A 24,553-nucleotide genomic window follows, 5' to 3' on the forward strand; every position below is an offset into this window, starting at 1 on the left:
GAGAAACTCAATATAGGTACTGTAGGTATCAGTAGGATTGACAATAGTTCTACATACATAGAATGTAAATGTGTTTGCCCTAGGTTGTTATTATTTGATTATTAAGACTTCACTAAGTGCTGAAGGTCTGTAGGACTCCTGGTCCTACAGCCTGTTTAAAGTTGTTACAGAAAGTATGTTTGAAAAGGTGGAGAAAGGAGAAAAAATCCATGACTAGAACTGGGCGGCCTTGAACTTGCAGCCATCTGATTAGCGCTTGAATGCTTACATGAATCTGCCAGGTAGTCAGGATGTTTTCTCAAGTATATGTATCTATAGGAACCTTAAGTACCCCAAGTGGAATCAAATGGACATTTATTTATTAACGTTTTACAGCACAAGTGCTGAAGGTCTGTACCTACAGCCTGTTACAGTAAGACCTTCAGCACTTGTGCTGTAAATCTTAATAAATTTTAAAAATAACAACCTAGGACAAAACACATGTGCATGCTATGTAGAGCTATTTATTGGCAATCCTAAGTTATAATTAAATTATATAATTATGTGATCCTGATTTATGCATTATTATATTATTAGTTCTCTTCTGTGACAACATAGTTCCAGTGGTCAAGCAACTCCATCATACTTCAAACCAGAATACACTGCAAATGCTTGTTCCTAACAAGATGACACAACAACATCTCTCTCTGGTTCAAGTGACAGATGAAGTAGCTGGTGTTTATCCATATGTTGTACACGGCATACCAATTCAAAGAGTGTTTGACAGTTTCACTTTAAAATGGAATTTTGACATCTATAAACCTGTCACTTCACCTTGTAACATTTCATATAAAAACAATTGATATGGCTCCCGACATGTCTCCATATTGTTTTCACAACATGCCAAGGAGAAAGATCTACTTGAAATGCTAAGTGTCATAAATCAAAGAGTGGCTGAAGCTTAGGGCTGTAAGTATTCTCCTGTAATTCAGCTGAGTAAACAAGTGTGGTTTGTTGGAAACTCTGATATGTTGTACGCAATGATGTGATTATACCAATGTTAAGAGTAAGTACTGTGTTTATGTGTGTACCTTGCCTTGTTGTTGTTGTTGTTGTTGTTTTTTTAAAATATATGTATACGTTTTTCACCAAACTGATCCTCACTGTAACAATACCATCATAGTTAATGTTGTAACTTCTAAAAGTATGTGTAGATAGTTTCTTAAAAATTCTTAGAGAGTTTGCGCTATTAAGATTAACTACCGAAGCTGAGCTATTGTATTATTCATTAATATTATTACAAATCAGATCAATCAAGAAGTTTAGGTACACAGTTCAACTTCTCAATCAGATACTGTGGCATACAGAATACTGGATTAATAGGCTTGATCCTGTCATTACCCAGTAGTGACAGGCCAGCCAAACCAAACAATGTATGATAAGGATCAACCTGTAACACAAAACAATTGAATAACTGAATCATGTTCTTATACAACACATACTATATCACCAGGTCGATCTGAGAATCCTCCTGTCTCCTCATCTTGACAAGCTAGTATGTACCCCACTAGTTTCTCCTGTACCAAATAACCAACAAAAAGTCATGTACATTTAACAAAACATGCCAACTTAATATTGGGTGCATATATGTATAATGGGATAAAATATCTTTCATACATGACAGAAGTGAGGAGAATAAAGGATCACAACATACAGTATGTACAATGGTGAACAATTGCATTAATGTTAAGCATTGATACAAAAAAAAGTTAAAAGTTGAAATAAGAGAATCTTGTAACCTTCATCCAATTACTCTAATAGGGCTGTACGGGATTATACGAGTCATCAAACCATTCAGTGTTATAATTAAAGCACAACATTAAATGAACATATGTAGCTTGCTGGCATAGCTACAACATAATAATTGTGGTAGCCATAGACACCAGCTGTGTGAATTAATAGGATTACTAGCGATGCACATCAGAGGAGGTAGGATATCATTTAACCCTTAAACCCGCATAATCCAGAAAACTGGATTTAACTTAATAAACACGCATGCCTTGCACAAAGCGCTGTAACTTTCGAAGTGGTTATCCTATGGCTACACAATTTACATCATTCTACTTGTGATGTAACAAGGATTAAAATGGTTTTATCCAAATGGTGAGGCCAAAACTAGCCGTGAAAATAAATTTCTGGTAAGGAAACACGCAAACCTTTTACATACCTTTATAAAATGGTTGATAACTTGATGGTGGTTGCTCCTATCTCCTTCCACTTGGTTTGCCATTAAATTTTCTATCAGGCCATATATGACTCACATGAGTAAACCCACAATCGAAACTATACATGTGGCAAGAATTTTGAAACACAAAGACATTACTCGTTACTGTTCTTCGCTTCATAACAAGTAAGCCGCTGTAGTTACAATGCTCATTTAACCTTCTTCAAGTAGCCCAGTGAACAGACTTTTAATAGATGTATATTTGTAGGCTGTAAGAGGTAAGTTACCCCACTTAGTGTTGCCATGCATGCCCATATATTGTGTAAACATGTATTCCCCAAAAGTTCTCTGTGGGTTTAAGCATTAAGTAAGTGCTGTCAAAATAGATTGCAGTAAAAGTACCATTTTAGTAAACGTGGAATCAATATGATGTGGCATATCATCCCACACAAAGCTGCTCAACTGAGTGCACAGAACATTGATTTAATTGCTACAAACAAAAAATGTACTGAAAAAGCCAATCACCGTACTGGCAGACATTTCTAGTCCTATTACTGATAAAACGGCAGCTAATTGATACTCCATTCATAAAACATTTCACTACATCGTGACATTTACTACCACTACACACCTTTGATATCCAGTGTATTCTACCAATGATCTTTAGTGAAGAGAGTACCCACCATGAGTAACACACATCAGGTAACTTCTCTGGTCTACCTACAAACAGCCAGCAGTTTGAAATTATATCATCACCAATTTTACACTAACAAATTGAACTAAGTGTATCTTATACTGATGTTAGAAATGTGTCTGAAGCATAGTGGAAAGAACTTACATTAACCTGCTACTTGTAGGGTCCATTTTCAAGGACTCACAACAGAAATCTGCCCAACATCATTGTCAGAAGCTACCATACAGTAAGGTTATGAAACATTAAGTATACTTGATGATAGAGTACTGTATTCCAGTTAATAGCTGCGGCTGGTGCAATAGCCACCCCCAGATAGTACTTGCTCTACAGCCTAGAGTTACTGTCGTAAGAGCTGCAGCTTGTATCTGAATATACCGATGCAATTGTTGATAGGACACATTTGAAGTAGAAACTGGACAAAGGAGTTATTGTATGACACATTACTTATGCGAATGCCAAATGACTGTTCAATTAGAATATTTGTGTAAAGTAAAGATATGTATGCACACAAAAATGTAATTTTAATAATCAGTATAACTGCTGTTTGCATTTGTAAAATTGATAGGCATTAACATCATTACTTTAGACAATTTTTTCAAGGTTGCACCCTTTTTACAGCTTTGCTGTTTCTGCATGGATTTAACTTTTTTTTGTACATTACGTACCCCAAAGGTGATCACAAGCTGGCTTTAGAGCTTGTTCGGTGCTTGAAATTATGTTTTGGAAATGATTTGACAAACCTATTATGTGGTCGGACATACTCAATTATAGCACTGTACAAAAACTTCCTAGACATTAGCTAAAAATGGTCAGAAAATGGCAGTTCTCAGACTCTGTTGTTTTATACAGATACAGACACAACGATGACCATGGAAGGCAGAACTTACATTTGTACTTGATTGCTACTAGCATTGGTACCTGCCCCATGTGCAGGACACTTTTCACATTAACTGCTACCATGCAAGCTTAATGATGTGAAGATGGGGTTAACCAAACAACAGAATTGCATGTAAGCTATGTATACCAAGATATGAGCAAATTATGTGGTGCTGTCCTATCATGCAGGCACTGTATAACGTGGTCAATAAAGAGTATTTAAAGCAGTTGGGGCTATACTGCAAGCAAAAGTTTGAGCATAATTAATTTAATACATGGGTACACTTCCTGGTTATAATTTAGGCAAGTAGTTAACATCACAAAAGAATCGGAGTTACAAAGAGTAGGCAATTACTCTAATAGAACACATGGGACAAACACACAGACAAGTGAACATGTACCCAATTGGCTTGCCTATGTCTGTCCTATACCTATCAAATGTGCTACTGTATACTTTTCCAACAGTCCACATGCTGTGAAGCAATACCAGGATGCTATGAACTTACTATGAGAAAAAAAATTTAGTTAGAAAAAGTATGCATCAGAAAGGTATGTAAAACGAAAAAAAGTTTTGTCACTGGCAGGATTCAAACCCACACCCTACACAGCAGTAGTCACGACAACTTCAGGGCAGTGCTTTACCAGCTGAGCTGCTCATCGTGTGGTTAGCAATAGAATGCAGCGGAAGTTTTCTCTACATCATGGTCTTCAACGTGCTGGACCAGACAAAGGGACGCACATAAAAACCTGCAACAAACTTTGTGACGTAGCCAGATGGTGAGCGTTTTGTACAGTATGTCGATACGTGCAGAGATTGCTGAGTAATCATCGTCAATAGCTGGCATATGAAAAAGTGTGTTACGAAAAGATGTCACTGAGAAAAAAGTTGTCATGGGCAGGAATCCAACCCTGGACCTTTGGGTTAACAGTTCTATGCACTAATGCTGACTGTTTGTTCATGGTTTTGACAGGAATTTAGCTCAAGTTTTCCTCTACACCAATGCCTTCAACACTTTATACAGAGCAAACAAAAGCACGTAGCGATTTTAAACAACTAACTTGGAGTTGCCAGATGATGAGCATTTAATTTTGTTAAAGTCCCATGTCGATACATGCTTTGGTTGTCAAGTTAGCGGCATTACAAGGAAAGAATGCATACAGACAGACAGTTTTTCAGGTTTATAGATTTTAACTGTCTATTTGTTAATATTTACAGAATGCACATTTTTGTTGACTTGAGAGCAATTTAGATTTTCTATTGGAAGATCTTCTATTGAAAGATCTTTGAAGCGTAAACTAGAACTTAAATTTATAGGATAGAGATTAAGTGAGCTGACACAGTGGTTCAGTGGTGAAAGGTTTGGGAGTTAGGTGTGTAGGTGACTGGTTTGAACCCTGGAGTAATTTATTTTCCATATATTTCAAGCATCTATTTTGCAACTCAGTGACTGTTATATTATTTACACTAAGTTGGTTTCTTCTATAACTCTTTAGCTGTCACTTTGATTTATTTTAAACAACAAATGGTGTAGTTATGATTGCAAGCCTACACACAGATCAACTTTCAAGTTATTCCCATAAGTGGTTTACCCTGTAGGGAGGGTGTGGTCTTAAATAGTTGTCCATAACTCTGTGAATGCCTATCAGATCACACCAGACTTGCTGTAATGAATTTGCCTCAATATGTCCATAATGTATGCCAAATTTCAAAGCAACTACAGTAAGTTAAGCATTAGCAATTTATATTTAATTGGTTGAGAAGGCAAATGTAATGATTATGACAATCACTTTTATATCCATTTGATGCCTCTCAAGCTATCACTTAATTGAGTTGTACACGTGTATTCGAATTCTTTGGGTTGCTGTTGATTAGAGCTATTATTACATTGGTGCCGAAACCCAGGACAGGATGGCGACTGGTGTCGGTCTCGCTTTGCCAGAACCACTTCATGACGAAGATGCAAGTCCTGGTTCAAGCACTATGAAGTCTGTGTGGCGGCCAACGGATGGAATGACAACAAGAAATTGCTCTGTCTGCCCACGTTTCTAAAGGGCCAAGCCTGGGCCATTTATGATTCCTTGGGAGACGACCAGATAGACACATACCAACATTTAAAGGAAGCACTCCTAGTACGTTTGTGCCCAGATACAGAAGAAGATAGGATGGTATCAAGTGAGCAAATGGCAAGAAGGCAACTAAGAGAAAATGAAAGTGTCGATAAATTAGCCCGTGATATACAGAAGCTGTTTGATCAAGTGTACTCTAGACTACCTACTGCAGTTAGAGATTCAGAACTCCGATTTTATTTCATGAACTCACTTCCTAATAAGATATCCCTTCAACTCAAGCTACAGCCCAAGGTAAACTTTCTGGAAACAATGGCCAAGTCAAGAGAACTTCACTTGATTTAAGAGAGGGCAGAGGTATCACAACCAGTGAACCAAGTACAGAGAACAGAGGACAACCGAATTATGAAAGTGGAAGAGACCTTGCAAGTGATGTCCCAACAATTAGCAGCACCCACTACCCAGCAGCGCAACCCCTCTGTACGTCAATGTTTCCGCTGTGAAAAGCCTGGTCACTTGGCCAGAAATTGTAGATCTGGCCTATCTCAAGCTGAGTGCTTTAAGTGTGGACGGAGAGGCCACTTAACCAGGGATTGTTGGAGTCAGGGAAATGCCAACGGGGGTGCTCCAACTCACCGAGCAGGGAGCACCCCCCGTCCATAGTGAGTGCTCACAAAACTGAATGCATACCTACACTCACACAATCTCCTCACATCAGACAAGCTACATACATCACTGGAAAAGTTGGAACGCATATGACAGCTATATTGTTGGATTCAGGTGCTTCCTGTTCAGTGTTGTCCAGTGTGCACATTTTCCTACCACATCTTCAGCAAGAACACAAAATAAGACTAATTAATGTAGATGGCCAGGCATTGTCCTCCATGGGCATAACCGAGACTGATGTTGTACTTGGAGATTTCCAAACCACTCACACATTTGTCACTGTAGACAGTTTATCAACACCTGTCATCCTGGGGTATGACTTTCTTACCAAACATGGCTTGATCATTGACTTCGATAATCTCACAGTGAGAACATCTGATCATCAAAGATTCCAACTTAGTTTGCACTGAGCTAAAACCTGTTCAGGGTCCTGTAACATGCTAACAGTTGATGATGAATTACCACAAGCCATTCCATCCACAACCACACATTCTGACGCTTCAGACATTGACTTCCCCAAAGATGTCCATCCAGATTTGAAGCAAGTTATTGACCGTCATAAACTACTCTTCACTCAACAACTGGGAAAAACTACCGTCACCGAACACTCTATTGACACTGGTGATGCTGCCCCTGTAAAAGTACCACCTCACCCTATTCCCTTTCATTACACAGATAGAGTGAGCAAACAACTTGAAGACATGGCTAATGAAGGTATCAAAAGGCCAAGTAACAGTCCATGGTGTGCACCAGCAGTATACGTTCCCAAGAGCAATGGCGAAATAAGAATATGTGTTGACTTTGTGCAGTTAAACCGGCTAACTAAGAAAGACTCATATCCTGTTCCCCGTGCAGAAGGACCCCAGCAAAAGCTATCAGGCAAAAGTGTATTTTCGAAGCTTGGCCTGAGAAGTGCATACTGGCAATTCCCAATGAACTGCAACTCAATAAGAAAAGACTGCCTTTTGTCCCGGACCTGGATATGGACTCTGGGAGTTTACGGTGATGCTGTATGGACTCACAGGTGCTACACAGACCTGTCAACGTGGCTTGGATGATGTCCTTCGTGATTGTAAGTATTGTGTCGATAATTATGTCGATGATTGTATTGTGTACTGTAGTGATATGGTGTCACACATTCGAGACCTGCAGCTGGTTTTGGGTAAACTGAAAGCTGCTGGCTTCACACTACGGGGCTGTAAGTGTATGTTTGGCAAGAGTTCAGTTACCCACCTAGGATTTGAATACTCATCATTGGGTGTTTCCCCCACATTAGAGAAAACCAAATCAGTAGCAGGTTGGCCTGTCCCTACCTCAGCCAAAGAACTGCGTTCTTTTTTGGGCCTTGCTAACTTTTACAGACGTTCCATTCCCTCTTTTGCAGACATCTCAGTTCCTTTAACTCCATTAACCAGCAACAGGGTTTGAATTTGTCTGGACATCCACGCACCAGCAAGCTTTTGACAATCTTAAACATGCTCTTGTTTCTCCACCCATCCTAGATTATCCAAGAGAGACTGATCACTTCACGCTCACTACAGATGCTTCAGATGTAGGTCTGGGTGCAGTGCTGTCAACATCCAGAGGTATTGTTGTACAATATGCTAGCAGATCACTCACCTCAGCTGAAAAGAATTACACCACCAGTGAGAAGGAGTGCTTGACGATTGTCTGGGAAACCCGTAGATTTAGACATTATCTTTTGGGTGCCCCATTCACCCTCCTGACTCCAGTGACCAACATTGAAGCCTTTGTGAGCGAGCATGACTCTCTTTTGCAGACTCTAGCCATACTAGGGGCTTGTGGTCAGCATATGAGTTCAAAGTCAAGTACCGTCCAGGAATAGAGAATGTTGATGCTGATTCTTTGTCGAGACACCCTGTGTCTCTAGTGGCTCTAGAACTTTCCATGACCACTACCAACAATGCCTCAGCTCAACAGTCAGATCCAGTGCTCTCCGTTGTCCTCACACATTTACAGTCGTCTACTACCCTCCCAACTTCCAACAGCTGGCGTTTGTTTCCCTTGCGTCGTTATTGCCAACTGTGGTCTCAGCTGTGCATCCAGGACTCAGTATTATGCCGAAGAGTAAAATCTCCAACCATGGTTGAAGAGCAGTATTTAATCATAGTACCTCAATCATTAAAGAAGGAATTTTTGGCCATTGCACATGACCGATCAGGCCATCAAGGTGAAAGTCATACATTGTCCTCACTCTCCAAGATAGCATACTGGGTAGGCATGAGCAAGGACATGATACGCTACTGCAACCATTGTACCACCTGCCAGACCACCAAAGCCCCACCAAACCATCCTGCTCCACTGCAGCCTGTCATTGCCACTAGACCTTGGGAATTGGTTGCAGTGGATATTCTCAAAGTACCTATGTATGCAAACGGAAACCAATACATTTTAGTTGTCCAGGATTATTTCTCCAAGTGGCCATTTGCTCAAGCAATCCCTGACCAAAAGGCAGAGAGAATTGTTCGCATTCTTAGAGATCAAGTGTTCACACTTGTGGGGCCGCCATCCAAGCTACATTCTGACCAAGGCCGCAACTTTGAAAGCCATGTGCTCTCTGACCTTTGCAAGGCATTCAAAGTGACCAAGTCACACACAACCCCTTACCACCCCACGAGGGATGGCTTGGTTGAGAGAATGAATCGCTCACTACTAAATCTCTTGTGTGTGTTTACTCAGAAGAGTTGTGACTGGGAAGACCACCTTCAGTTGCTCATGTTTGTATACCGTACTTCTAAGCACACATCCACAGGCTTATCTCCTTACGAAGTTATTTTTGGTCGCAATCCACCCTCTATACATGTTCCAGAGTTGTACACCACTGCAATCCTAGATCCTTGGGAGTACAGCTCAGCCTTGCGCTAGAAACTGTGGGATATTAAGGAACTTGTTGATGCCAATATGGTACATTCCACAGATAGACAGCAACATTACTATCATGGGAAGTCTCCACCTAAACTGAAGGAGGGCCAAAGGGTTCTACTAGACAATCCAACTAAAGGCAAGTTGGACCCTTGTTGGACCGGGCCATGGATAGTAATCCAACACAAGGATCCCACAACTGTGCTATTGAAGATGGGCTCCAGGAAGCAAACAGTCCACATTAATCGAGTACGCCCCCTGCTGGAAGAGAATAAGGAGACCAACATTTCACCTCAGTGGAGTCCCCCACTTTTCCATAGCAATTTGGATGAGAGTATAGACTCGACAGGTGAATTGCTGATTCTTCATCTCTTCCAACTACGAGAAGTGGCCGTACCATTCGCCCAGTTGATTACTATGGGTATTGACCTAAACTTTGACCTAATGCACACACTGCGTAATTTATAATGATTTTTGTAACTTACAGTACTTTAGAGCAGGGGGGGGGGAGGTATGTAATGATTATGACAATCGCTTTTATATCCATTTGATGTCCCTCAAGCTATCACTTAATTGAGTTGTACACGGGTATTCAAATTCTTTGGGTTGCTGTTGATTAGAGCTATTATTACACAAACATGAAGATTTCCCCTGAAAAATAAAGTTAAGCCTACAGTGTAATTTTGAGGGCTTGTATTTTTTCACAAACGTATTGCTGAAATATGACACATTTTTTGGGTGTGTACCAACAGTCAGCCTGCTGGTTTAATAACAATATTGACTCTCCACTACATTGAAATTTGTTGCTTGTGAAATGATATCAACTGTTATAGGAAGTACCAGAGTCATTTGTACAGGAATAAAACTTCAACTGTTTATATTTACTGAAGTATTGTTCTAAACTTAGTCTACATATATATATAGTTAAACAATAAGTGCATTATAACTATACCATTTAGTCCTCCAGATGGAAGTTGCCGTTCACACAGCCACCACCCTAGACTATCAGAATCAACATGATGTAGTGCATCAGCTATTGCCAGTGCTCCCAAACAACAGTAGACCTGTAATGTACAGTACAACTCATCACAGTAATCACCCTTAAGAAATAGATCGGTTACTGTATCTGGATCTCTAGGTATTAAAAAAACTTAAACTACTCTAATAGAACACTCAGTTACTCTAATAGAGCAATAATATCTGCCTAGGTCTCAAAAAAAAAACTAGACGAATAATTTAAGCATTCTTTGCAATAATATTATTGTTAGTTTTGTCAACTATGTAGACCAGTGTAGGCATAATTTTCACTCACACAGTTAACCACAGTATCTAAGGAACTACTATATACTGACAATGTAAACTTTGTTACTAATGAGAGTAGAAACTGAGACAAAACTACACATAACATTATCTACGGTACTGCCCAAGTGCAACGTCGCACTCACTCGCACACTCAACTTTGCTCAAGATTTTAAAAATTGCTAATTAAAGGGCGTGGCAACTGTTTCGCTCGCGAGACAACGTGGCAGCTGTTTTGTCCATGAGAATCGCGAGCGAAACAGTTGCCACACCCCTTAATTAGCAATTTTTAAAGTCTCAAGCAAATTGTATGTGTGAGCAAGTACGACGTTGTGCTTGGGCAGTACCATATATAATTTGATCAACCAGTTATTATCAATAATGTATGCTAACTATGTGTAGGAGTAATACCACTACAGTTATAGAGGAGTATCAATTCTTGAAATGACAAAATTCCAATCATTTCAAGGCCAAAAGCAACTGTTCAATTAGCATACTTTAAGATGTGTCCATTCTATTGCACTAAGTAAATAGTTGAACATTCTACATATAAAAATGGTCTTCATTTATTCAACTGGACAGTAACTAAACTGGAAACAGTGTTTTATCTTAACTATACGAACACATAATTATCAATTCTTCACTATAAACACAACTACATATACAATTCCTACCTGGCCTGCATGTGACTCAGATCCTGGTGTACAGCCAAATCCTCCATCAAAGTTCATACAAGACAGAATAAAGCTCACAGCCTTCTTAACATCTACTGCATCCAGTCTACCCTAAATGAATGATAAAATCAGTAACAGCATACCGTATCTATAGGATTTTACTGTAAATACTTCATTAATGACTAAACTTCAAAGCACACTATGTGTGACCTAGTCAAATTCAAAGTATCCTCTTAGTACATACATTTATATGAATCATGGGTATCGTACTAATATGAAACTTAATTAAACGATTCGCTGACATCGAAATGCACATAATGGCTGAGAAAATAATCAATCCAACTACACAGCCTCAATGCTCTAGAATTAATACTGGAAAGATAGTCATTTTTAGGTTAGGACAAGAAAAGTAGAAATGATTGACACATGTCTTTAATAACATGGTAATGTTGATTATCATTTCACTGAAATTTGGAAGATACCAATACAACGATATTATGAAGAGTTACTTCCCATCCCTAAATTAGATTTAGTAATTCTACAATACTACAGTTTGCAAACTAAATACTTGCTAAATCTCTATCACCAACAGATACAACATACCACAAGTGCTAATGTTGCTAAGGCACAAAGAGAAAACCGAGTATCAACCTCACCTACAAATGAACAAATGAGAACAGGTTAACACAAGACGAATGGTGTACATATTACACCTACCCCATTTGTCTCCTACAAATGATCCATCTGGTTGTTGTAGTCCAGCTGTGAACTTCACCACACCATCAATATCAATGATGTTCATACCGTCGTATAATGCTAGGATCTGTACAGAAAGTTTTCACAAATGACAACAATAAATGCTCAAGAGTGAAATACTTTATAAGTATGAAATTTACTGGCAAGGCACTGACAATCTATGAAAAAAAAACTTATCAAATGGAGTACAAATTTTCTCCCTTGACAAGAAAAATCCACTATAAAGAATTACCAATTCATTATAGTACACATATACACACATGTAAATGTCACTATATTGGGACCACGAGATGTTGTCCTCTTTACATGGGTATGTATGTCACACAAACGAGACTATGGATAAGTATGCAATGTTATAAGGTATAAAAACACAGCAAGTAGTATGATCCTACTGTTTACAAATATGGGTATGAATAGCAAAGGCAAGACATGTACAGTATACAAACACAAATGAATACAACATACACGTACCTGTACAGCACTGAGGGTGTGCAACAAATGGGGGTCATGGTTTAAACAAGCACTCACACCTCCACATGGATGCTGACAACTGCGGACATAATCTAACACTTCTGCCTTGTTCATCACCTCCAGTTGTCCCATTAGGTCCATTGCTGTTAACCCCCAGTAGATACCACTCATCCTGAGGTACTCCGTAACACAGTACTCCTAAATGTATAGACTGTATACAACTGTGTTTTGTTCTGTTGCAACAGTGACAAAGTACTAGTGATATGCATCTCAGAATGAACCATAAATAAAATAAAATGAAACACCATGTCATGAAACAAGAACTTTTTGACACCTATTGTAGAATTGGTAAAGCATTTAAATTAGCATTTTTAGCTGGATGGACAAAAAAGCAGGAAAAACGCAGTGCTTTCATTCTTCCGTTTAAAAGACTTCACACAAATGCTTCAAAGCATACTATTTGTCTAAGTTGGCACAAGCAAACATTTCTGGATTTATATGATACCGTATAGCGGGTTTTTCTTGCGGACAAATTTACTTGCAATAATAAAATCATGCGACACTCAATCTCGCGAGGTGACAAATTCGCGACATTAAATTCCCCGCGCGAATTTATTACTCATTGTAATAAGTGTTCGCGTACAAGATGGGAAGCAGTGAAATTTTTTATGTTGCTATGTTTCTTTGTATCCATGCTTGTATCCATGATAAATTGATGCAGGTGCCTGAAGTTTGCCAGGAAACGGGTAGGGCAGCCACTTTCAGCGATGTTTAGTGAAGAAACACGTGTTGTGTATAGTCTGGTGGTGCCCGCCCCTTCGCATAGAGTAAGGGTCTGGTATGCTTAATATAGTGGAGTTGTACCGGATTACCAAAAACTGGTGCAACCAATCAGAACGCTCCACGTTTAATCAGTGCATTTTTGTGTATGTTACGTCAAAAGAATGAATCAAATGCCCTAACAGTACTGAATAAACAAAAGGAGTTAGCTAATAAAGAACAAAGAGAAGAAAGTGTTATATCGGGAAGGGCTTTTCGCCTTGTTTGATATGCAAAAACCCATGTTACGCTCTGATTTCCTAGGTAGGGAGACATGTGTATTCTATAAAAGTAGACCAATCCACTTCGCCTGTGTAAAGGCGAAGAAAGTTCAATATCTCTGCCACAGTTTGGGTGAGGCACTTCCGTTAAGGCCATTTTCGTTACGTCATTACATTCAAATTAAATTCCTCCAGAACAACTCGGTGATACTAAGCGTACCAGACCCTTACTCTATGCGAAGGGGTGGGCGCCGCCAGACTATGTTGTGTAGGGGAATGAACAACTGATCGAGCTGTTACAAAACAATTAGCAAGCTGTTATGTACAAACAAGCACCTGGTTTGCTGTTGAACGTTCCACCACGACAGCTTTACAGGCACTAAAAACCTCAAACTCCACGTGATAAAATATGTCGCAAATTTTAATATTGCGAAGTGCCCAAAATGCGAGATTAAAGTCCTCGCAATAAAAATCCGCTATACGGTACTCAAGAGAGACATACACAAATTCTGACCATTTGTAAAAAGTAAATTTCTGATTAAACACTAAATGAACAACATATCAACGTCATGAAACATGTATCACATAGTTCACTGGGTTAGGTATTGTTCACTTTATCATAGAGTCATAGACACCTTGCATCACATTATGTGTAACACACATGTGTAGGAAGGAAGTGACATCACACCAAACTTATACTGTAATGATAGAGCATTGGTGAATTGGATTTTGAACTGTAGTTTTGCATGATAGAGCACTGGTGAATTGGATTAAGACCTGTAGTTTTACATGAGGATTTAGTCAGTGCGCTATCGTTGCAAGTTCTTGTCCTGTTCAAGGTGATAATGCACGTAATTTCAGTGACCTGTAATATCACCTTGTGAAGACGAAGAACAGAGTATAAATGCACTGACTAAATCCCCATGCAAAACTACAGGTCTTAAACTATTGTTAAAGCGAAACGAACACCTCGTAGACTAATCCAGTGTTAGGCAGTACAGGTCGACAAAATTTGCCACTCACCTACAGCCATTTCTTATTTCCCATCATGAAAAGTCTCGCAAAAGAGTACTACTGGGTAGTGACAGTCTATTCAAACTCAACAAATAACAAGAACAGATCTTCCTCTGAACACCCAGAACGCTTGAGCATGATTTCAAAAGCTGGAAAAGATGCCAAATTCTTAAGATCCATCAGACAAGGAGTGTTTCTACAGAAGTATTGGGCGTGTCGCTCTGTGTGCCATCCAGTACCTGGGGTTATAAATCTATGATGTAACTGTAACTAAATAGTTTGGTTGCAAGTACTATGTAACGAGTTACTTTTAAAAAGTAATTATCCCAACACTATGCAAATACCTTAGAATCACTTGTGCAGTTGCCACGGTCTACTAAAATAGTGCAAAGCAAAACTGACAAGGGAGTGACATTCCAATATATTCTGTACTCCAACAGTCCAACTTTCATCCTCGGTCAAAGTGAAAAGTCAAGGTGGAAATTTGCAGCAAAAGCACAGTTTGTAAAGTGTATACGACAATTGATACTTTTCGGAGAGCAATGTGAACGCCCATACCCGGGGAATGGGAGGCAGGGAAGGGGGTGGGGGAGCGCATGGGGAAGATGCATAGTGGGCAGTATAAACAGCAAATTCAGAAAGAACACAACAGTCAGGTACTTACATAATCGTTTTTGTCTCTTTCGTATGCTGCAATATATTCAGCGTGTTTCTTGAGCAGTAAGTTTTTCCGTTCTGGAATGTCTGGTAACTTCACGTCCTTTATCGGCGTTCCCTGACGATTTGCATGTGTAAACTAAAAACATACTCTAGAAAACTTTTCCTACCATCACCACATGAGCATCTAAATCCCGTAAAGCCGATTAGAACATACAAACAGCTTAGAGGTCACTCTTCCATCGATGTAACCCACAATCGATGTTGTAGTAACGGGATGAAATTAAAAACCACAATCGAAGTTCACTCTGATCAGTGATGGAAAATCGGACAGTATATACCTCTGTAGGGGGATCTATACACTGAGGTATAATATTGTTCTTCAAAATAGTACGTTGCTTTAGGCAATTACGGGATTCTTTAATAGCTAGAAGCCAGTAGAATGGTGGTGTGATGTGTTGTGAGCGGTATGTATCTGAGTGCAAAGAATTGACATTTTGTGCACTTTGTGATGCAATTATGGAACTTTCCACATAAATTCTACTCATTTTTGAATAGTGCCATCGAAGATTTGACCTTTATAGGCATTTTTGCAGTGCAAATTCATCACCTTTAACTTCAACACCCTGAAGCAACATTAACAATAGAGGTTTTGCAAATGAGGATGTGTCCTGGTTACTGTTGCTATACACCATCTTCGAAGGCAAAAGAGGTATACGTCATAGCTAAAAATACACGTAGTATAGGTTATACCTATACTATAGTAATTGTGACTCTGATGAGTCTCAGTAATACATCTCGGTGATTTAAGCTATTGCTACTAGATGCCATTCTTGAAGTCACTATACGCATAATGGAGGTTTAAGTCAGAGTACTTTTTGTCACTTTCTAGTGAAACACAGGAGAGATATGGAAGTAAAGTCGTTTCTGCAGGCCTTGCTGTTTGATCCCTATTCCATCTCTGAGTGGGAAGAGGATCCACAGGACATTCCAAGCGTGACATGGAGCGACATGGTCTATTACATGACTAGCACACCCAGTCCATACACAAGGGAGGAACTTAAGGTAGCTGTATTCAGCTAGTGGTCATGTATAGCTACTACTAATATAGATGCATATATAGCTGCATATAATTTAAATCAGATCTTTTAAATTACCAGCTGAGTTGTTTATGAAAGCTGTAATAGACAAATTTCATAATAATGAAAAATCCAAGCGTTGCCTCTAACAACCTAAATTTTACATTATTTGTAGGTGTCAATGTCTTAAGTCACTTCTCCAAGTTTTAAAAGGATAGCATAAATAAGTCATGAGATATGACATTTTGAAGTTGCAATTTTCCCATACATTGTCAATGAGAGGGGCAACAGTTGCCCCTTCTCAGTAATCACACAAATCATGGGATTCAAGGTGTAGTATCTATGGTCATATCTTATGACCTATATACACTATCCATTTAAAACTTGGAGAGATTATTGTTGACATTCACACCTACAAATTATGTAATATTGAGATACATGTACTTTTGAATTTTTAGTTTTTGCATATGTTGAAATACCTCATTTTTGTGATTACCGAGAAGGGGCAACTATAGCCCTCTCACATAGATATGTATGGAAAACCACAAATTTCAAAATGTCATATCTTATGACATATACATGCTATCCTTTCAAAATTTGGAGAAGTTACTTTAGGCATCATCACCTAATAATACTGGGAAATTCAGGTTGCTAGGGGTAATGGTTATTTCTATATGCTATAAAGCCTTATTATGGAATTTGTCTATTTGCTTTAATAAGGTATGATTAAAGTAATTGACTATAATCAGCTACATGAATGGTTATAATGGCTTACTGTTAATGTTGGTTAGCTAGTGCATGGAAAAGTTGAGCTAACTATAGGTAATGCTACAGATAAAGTATTAGCAAGCAAGTTTTAAGACTAGTCATAGCACAAAGAGTGATAGCTATATCTAGATAGTACAATGGTTGCTGCACAGCACAAAAGGTGAAGACTTGTTAATCGATGAGCTAGGGTATATATTGTACAATTACATCATAGGGTGTGTAAATAAGTTCAATGCTGATAAATGAGTTCAGCAGTAATATTATCACATTTTGCAATAATTATCACATTTATCATCTAATTTGTGTCTCTTCTAGACCTCATATTTGACACAGTTCATGCATACCATTACTAACTATGTCAATTGGTTGACTTGTTAGCAAAGAAATTATGTTTGTAAGCTAATCCTAGTAAAAACAAGCAGTCATAAGGATTTTTCAAACTATGTGGTTGTGTTTTAATTTTCACATGCAATAATCTCATTAAATGACTCATGCAATAATCGCTTGTCACAAATTCAATATCACCCAACCCTATGATACAGCTATAGCCTGGGTTAAATAAACAATAACATGTACACCTGCAGGCATGGAAAGGAATGCTTGATGGTGAAAGTTTTTTGGATGGGTACATGAGCTGAAATTACACAGCTATACTGGACCTAAAGGGAAAGGTTAATGTATCATGGACCAGATATGCGTTTCAAACCATCACACATATATAGGTTATGCATTCGCTAAGGACTTCCTGCACACCACTTATACCATGGGTTGTAATAGAAGAGGATGGAGAGATATTAGCAGCACACTGCAATTGCATGGCAGGGTATGTATATTTGGAAAACATGATGGGATCATGTGATAGGATGTTATCTGTGACTTTGTATAGAATAGGAGAAGCCTGTTCCCATGTTGCTGCCATTATTTCCAGTCTTGTGGCTGCTAACAGTATATGACAGAGATCAGCATCAGTTATATCACAAAGATGCATGTGGCTTCCACCTGCAGAGAGTGTAAGTACATATATAGATAAGAGTTTTGAAAGTGTATTACCCATCTTGCATAAAATGATTCACATAACTAGCTGCTTATACATATAACATTTTGCATCTCCAATTATAGGTTACTCCAGCAAAAATTTGTGAAATAAAGTTTCGATCCTCAAGTAGTAAAGGCAGAGGTGGTACAGATGCCACATTATCACAAAAGAAGACCTACACTGCAGAGATATCTGACCCATCAGATACTGAATTGAACACTTTTTATGATGTAATTAACAGTTACACAAAAAGAGAGCCTGGAATACTAAAGATTTCGCCTCCATATAGTGAAAAGTTTATTCCTATTCTAAGTCAATCAGTCTACCCTACAGCATTGATGGAGCTGTATAATCCAGAGGCACCGACTCTTCAATATCACAACCTTCTAACAGAGTGTGAGAGAACCATTAATACTATCAAGGTTTGTCATGCATGGCTATCATGTTTTCATAGCAAATTAGCAATTCTATCATTACTGTATGCTGTAGGTGACTGCTGAACAAGTTGCAAAATTAGAGGAAGTGACCAGGGGCCAGTCATCAACTAAGAGTTGGTTTATACACAGAGCAAGAAGGATCCTGCTTCAAACTGTAAGGCAGTGACTGCAACGAGCTTACTTTCACCTTTAATTAAAAGATTGTGCTACATCCAGAAGCTCATAAGTTCACAACAAAAGCAACAAAGTGAGTAGCTAAATTGATAATAATTTGTCATCTCTGAGTTATATGTGCATTTATACATACACAATAGGTGGGGTTGTGATCATGAAAAAGTTGCCTTTGATGCTTACAAGCAATAACCATTACAAAACACAAAAAAATTTAGTGCTGTGAAGCTGGCTTGTTTATTGATGTTGACCGGCCATATTTGGGTGCATCACCTGATGGTTTGGTGAATTGTTCATGTTGTAAAGATTGGCATGGAATGCTAGAGATCAAATGCTCATTTTGTTTTAAGGATACATTGCCAGACAATACATCAGCTGATACAAACTATTATATGGAGAAAAATGATGATGGAGAATGGAAATTAAAAAAGAGAACGTGCATATTTTTATTAAGTTCAAATGCAAGTGGCTATCTGTAAGGTAACATTGTGATTTTGTTGTGTGGGGTGAAAGTGGGTTTATTATTGAAAGGATTAAGGCAGACAATGAATTTTTTGAACAAAAGCTGGAACCACTATATGACTTTTTTTTGTCTATGGAATGCTCCCAGGAAGTGGTACACAAGGAGACCAGTGGCTGACACAGCAAATGTTGTACTGAGATCAGTACCAACTGAAGACCATTTGGATTGTTAAGATGAAGACATTACAAGATTATGATGTTACTGTCAAAAACCAAGCTTTGGTGACAGGATATTATGTGACAATGAAGAGTGCCCTATAAAGTGGTTCCATTTTGACTGTCTACAAATCAGATGGTATTGTCCATTTTGTCGAAAGCTTCCACAATTTACCAAAGGTAAAGGTTCCAAAAAGAATCTCAATAAAGGCAACTCAGCTATAAATCTAAATTTTAATCTTGACTAACAACTGATGGACGCAAGTTTACGCATGCACAGCATACACTTACAATTTGATCAATAGTACTGTCATTTTCGTCAACAACTAGTAATGTTCCTTGTAATATAAGGTACTTTTGTTTAAGAACGCCTATCACCCTCTCTACATGTATTCGAACTACAGGCAATTCTTGGCCCCAGTCAACTTCTACTTTCTCTAGCTGCTTCTTCCCCTTTGTGAAGGGAGGAATCTTCACTTCAGCCAAAGTCATTCTTGCATAGTCATCACATGTAAAGCCTCTGTCAGCTAATATCACATTACCTAGATATATAACAGTGTTGTAAAATGCACGATGATGGTAATACGTCTTACCTGGAAGCAAATGTTGAATTAAGCCAGATTGTTCAGTAATTTCTTTATCTGACCTTTTGGTAACACCTTTTTGTTTATTATTTTTTACAGTTTCTGGACTTTTTGGTAGCACCTTTTTGTTTAATTATTAGGCCTCTCAAAGAAATTCATTGTTTCCCATTTCCTGCCCACATGCAGATTTTCTTCCTGCATGGTCATTCATTTTTGCTGTCAACCGAACATTTTATTCATTATTTATCCTGTGATTTCATAGTAGCTAGTAACCAGTTTAGCGTTCAGAAAGCCCGTTTAGCTAGCTTTTCACTGTTCAGGTTCTTAGTTTAAATATTTCTATTCTGTAAGTTAGTTACGAATTTCAGAAATTAGTGTAAATATTTATAATGGATAATGAACCACCTGCCCGCATGTATTTTTGAGGTCAATGAATGGGAAACAAGGAGTTTTCTTGGAGTGGCCTTAAGTCACAAAATTCTCTACCATTGGGGTGTAAAATGGGTAATGAACCTTGATAGAATTTCTTAGCTAATACAAACGATAATGAAATGACCTATTGGCTTCAAATTTTTTTCAGCAAGCAAAAACCATGTAAATACAAAATGGCTGTAAAGTTCACCAAGGATCAAGTCTACAATGGCACTATAGCAAAAAATAAATATCATAAGAAGTACAATTTATGTGGAAAATTTAACAATTGTATCACAACGTGCATATGTTTTGCACTATGCTGCTCTACTACACCAGTTTTTTCTCTATTCATTGAAAAAAGTGACATGGCTGTGTGAGACTATACATGCATAGTGTGGTGTGTAATGCTGAAATTGTGGTGCTGTGGCAAAAATTTAAGAGTTCATTGGATTTGCAGCTCACAGCTAGTGCTTGAGTATTTGACTCTAGTTGACTGGTTGCTCTCCAAATCACCTTCCTACCTTCCTAGCTTATTTCTAAGGTTTTGTTTTAGTAGTAGGAGCAGCAGTAGTAGGAGTAGGAGCAGCAGCAGCAGCAACGGCAGACAAAGGAACATTACAGTATATGCATGCAGGGGCGGATCCAGGAGTTGGCAAGGGGAGGGGCACAAATAAGCTAAGTTGTAGGTGGTTGGGGAAGTAGATTCTCTTGTCACAAGTTAGTTGCTGCATTTTTGAAGCACCAAACAATCACCTCTTTGTAGTGTCTCACTGTTGAATTTTGCCCTTTGCAGATGGTTGTGAACTCTTAAAAGCTGTTCAAAAGGTTTCGAATGTCTTAAACAACAGCAACACGATAATTATTTTTAGAGGCGCTTAGTACGCACGAAGGTGCTGGGTAACTATTTCACAACTAGTTTGACTGGTTTGCTTTGATTTCAGGTGAAATTCTACCATATTTTCACAAGTTTAATAGCAAAACTGATCTTGGCCTGACAAAGTTCAGTATTTTATTCGGAAGTAGCTATGGCTAGCTTCTCCACAAGGTGAGAGGGGGGGGGGGGCATTTGCCCCAAATGCCCCATCCTGGATCCGCCATTGGCATGTGCAGTGAGAGATCACTGAAGGAATGGCATCAGGAATGCCATATATTCCCCTTGGACTTACAGGACTACATTGGCACTAGAAACAGGAATCATGCATTCACACTGTATTCAGAAGTTCAGAACGCCAACAAGCAAATAGAAGACAACAATTATAAATGCACTTCATAGTCACAGTTATAAACTGATGTAGTTTTATTAACTGTGTATTGTCGCATTACTAGCTGACCCCCATCCTGCCATCAAGGTGAATATCCACCTAACAGGGACAAAATGTGGTCCAAATTTTAGCAAAATAACTAGTTCTAAACTGAGTAGTGCAGACCAGCATATGTACCACCAAGATAAAATGTAAATGAAAATGAAGAAAATGAAACTAACAAGTTTGAATTTTGTGTTTATAAAGATCGAGATACTCTAATAGAGCAGTCACTGCTCTAATAGAACAGTCACAATTCTAATGTCATTAACTGATAATTACATGAACAACACTTCCTTATTTTGTTTATATAGTATATACTTTACCATCAAACAGGTTTATCTAGTATGGCTTGCAAAGTATGCATTTTGTTAGCTAAATAGCTATAAAAATGCTCCCTAATTGAAACCTAGGAGGTCTAATTTTAAAAATTTTCTCAGAAGATATCCAACTAGAGTCTTAGAAAGTATATGACTTTCATTCACCCTGCTATACCAAGCAAAGTTATGCAAATTAGTATAAATTGTGTACTATATAGGGTTCCATTCTTCTCCTCTTAGTAGAATAAACACTCTTTATCCTATCTTCTTGCCCCCTTTCTATAGCAGTGTCTCCTAAATTCACCTATGTGAGTAGGACACTCTCCTCAGTGTATATTATGAACTCTTGACAATAATTATTATTTGTATGAAGCTGTAAGCAGCTTGTTTATTTTCTATAATGGACTTGATAGATGGTAATTTTGTTACCTAACATCAGGGATAATGAATCAAATGTGTTTTTCAATTAAGTGAAATGAAACTATATGAGGTATATAACTGAAGCTGCATGTGGGGAGTGATCAGGCTAAGCAATGTTAGCTAAATTTTGCAATTGGCTTTATTACATTATAATTCCATCAATCCATAGATGTGAAAGAAACTGAGGAAGGGAGCAAAATAATAAAAGGCTACTACTGTTGCAAAAGAGTTCCTTTCTACTACTAATCCTGTAAGACTGGGCGTTGCATCTGTATTTTAAAGAACATGCCTATTAATGCTTGTGAGCTTGCACAGAAAGTAAGGATTCTATATATCAGTATAACAATACTACTAAATTGTATTTTGTTTTGATTAACAACCATATGACACTTATAAGGATTCTGCACTGATCATGTGACTAATAAGAGACAACTTGATGGTTAGTCACTAGTTGTGTCTAACATACATAACTAATAGTACATTTATAGACAAGTGATGAGCAATAATGTTACATGGAGTGGATATATTGAACATGTTAGTTTAGTTATTATTGTGCTATTGCTGGTGATGTTGTGTATGTATTCATACATAAGTTGAGTTTAATTACATGCATTTTTTACAAACACTATAAAGCAGCTGCAAATGTTGTGATTATGCAATTAATCATCTACCTTTTATGTCCATTGCTTAGTGATTTCAACTACACGTGTACATTGTGAAAAACCTATAATCTTCTACCTTATATTTGTTGTATCCAAATGCACAGTAGACTCAGTAGTGCATATGCAGCCAGAAAGTAGGTCAGTCATGCACACTAATCTGATATATTGATGTTAGCAGGATGCAATTTCATTCTTTAAATAGAGACATATTTGCAGAATAACAATTCCACAATAGAGGTATATGTAGTGAAGAACACACAATTATGCTAGTATAGTGGCTGCTGCACCATGCTCGAAGTTATGTTAACATCATTTTAATGATATGCAAGGTAACATGGATGCAGGGGAGACTGATTGTGGTTTATCAAGACTCATGGTAGTTAGTCACAAGGCCTAGAAAGTACAAAGGCACACACCGCAAACAATAAAATGTGACCACTACTGTGAGTTGTTTACATATCAGAGCAGTTACATATGTGACCGGATTTGCGAAAAGGTACCTTTTCCACACATTTGACATACCAACAAACAAAATGATGTAACATTTGACTCCTTGTGCTGATTAACTTGCTCTTAGTATCCAAATGTAGCCAGATACTGTAGCTACATTCAGTGAAAATTTCAAGCAATTATATGCCATGATAAAAAAGTTATCAAGCTTTAAACTTCAAAAAAGGGGTCAAATTTTGTGTGTGAAAAAGGTACCTTTTCGCAAATCCGGTCACATATGTACACAGTCTTAAAATTTATTTGGCAAAGTTTCAACTATAAAGATTCTACCTCAATACTAAGGACAAGTAACCTTTGTATTATGGGAAACTATAATACTATTCCACATAAAAGTCAGGAAAAATTGTTGAAGTAGTTGGTTGATCACTTTGGCCATCACCCACCAGTTAATTAAATGTGTGTCATATTTTTTTCAAATTCTTCACCGTATCCAAATCTAACTGGGACATTTTTCTTCAACCCTTGGAGTCATATTGTAAAGAGGACTTTACTATACCCAAAAGCTTTGAGTGCAATGTATGTCTACATTTTTAGTTTGCTAATATATTGTTATTGGCTAGTTTAGAAGATCATCCTTGTGTTCTTTGAAGATTCAAATTTTCCACCATGATGTTGCTCCATTGTGTGTATGTAGGTATAGTTTCACACCACCCACCTTAACCTGATCCCCCCAGACATGAACAGTGGCTCAATTTTGCCCTCTAAAATTTATTCTAGACAGCTTGCATTGGCAAGAAGGTACGTATTAGCGATAGTGTTAGCAAGCTGGCTGATATGCTAGCATTGTGTTGTGGACTGCTTAAAAGTCATGACCATGTAGGTAATAAATTGAGTCCAGTTAGAATTGTTCTTAACAATGATATCAGCATTTGA

General features: G+C 38.1%; 2 protein-coding genes across 4 annotated transcripts; one reads left to right on the plus strand and one right to left on the minus strand.

Annotated features, from left to right (window-relative positions):
* Positions 1 to 1,246: 1,246 nt before the first annotated feature.
* LOC136266661 (geranylgeranyl transferase type-2 subunit beta-like) lies at positions 1,247 to 15,593 on the minus strand. Its single transcript, XM_066061658.1, has 10 exons — positions 15,471 to 15,593; positions 15,308 to 15,418; positions 12,590 to 12,787; positions 12,080 to 12,185; positions 11,966 to 12,018; positions 11,363 to 11,473; positions 10,342 to 10,453; positions 2,835 to 2,923; positions 1,482 to 1,556; positions 1,247 to 1,429 (listed from the first exon to the last, which is right to left on the minus strand). The coding sequence occupies exons 1-10, from the start codon at positions 15,471 to 15,473 to the stop codon at positions 1,289 to 1,291; spliced, it is 999 nt and encodes a 332-aa protein (XP_065917730.1). The 5' UTR covers positions 15,474 to 15,593; the 3' UTR covers positions 1,247 to 1,288.
* On the plus strand, positions 15,584 to 23,075 carry LOC136266663 (uncharacterized). Of its 3 annotated transcripts, none has more exons than XM_066061660.1 (8): positions 15,584 to 15,667; positions 16,193 to 16,365; positions 18,267 to 18,605; positions 18,673 to 18,867; positions 18,935 to 19,649; positions 22,678 to 22,826; positions 22,906 to 22,947; positions 22,997 to 23,075. In XM_066061660.1, the coding sequence occupies exons 2-4, from the start codon at positions 16,210 to 16,212 to the stop codon at positions 18,784 to 18,786; spliced, it is 609 nt and encodes a 202-aa protein (XP_065917732.1). In that variant the 5' UTR covers positions 15,584 to 15,667; positions 16,193 to 16,209; the 3' UTR covers positions 18,787 to 18,867; positions 18,935 to 19,649; positions 22,678 to 22,826; positions 22,906 to 22,947; positions 22,997 to 23,075. The 3 variants fall into 3 exon arrangements, with proteins under 3 accessions (XP_065917732.1, XP_065917733.1, XP_065917731.1); XM_066061661.1 differs by lacking the exons at positions 22,678 to 22,826; positions 22,906 to 22,947; positions 22,997 to 23,075 and adding exons at positions 17,732 to 17,818; positions 17,870 to 17,970; positions 18,034 to 18,157 and having other exon boundaries at positions 18,935 to 19,843; XM_066061659.1 differs by lacking the exons at positions 22,678 to 22,826; positions 22,906 to 22,947; positions 22,997 to 23,075 and having other exon boundaries at positions 18,935 to 19,843.
* Positions 23,076 to 24,553: the final 1,478 nt, after the last annotated feature.

Source organism: Dysidea avara, chromosome 9 (assembly GCF_963678975.1).
Source record: "Dysidea avara chromosome 9, odDysAvar1.4, whole genome shotgun sequence".
Taxonomy (NCBI): domain Eukaryota; kingdom Metazoa; phylum Porifera; class Demospongiae; order Dictyoceratida; family Dysideidae; genus Dysidea; species Dysidea avara.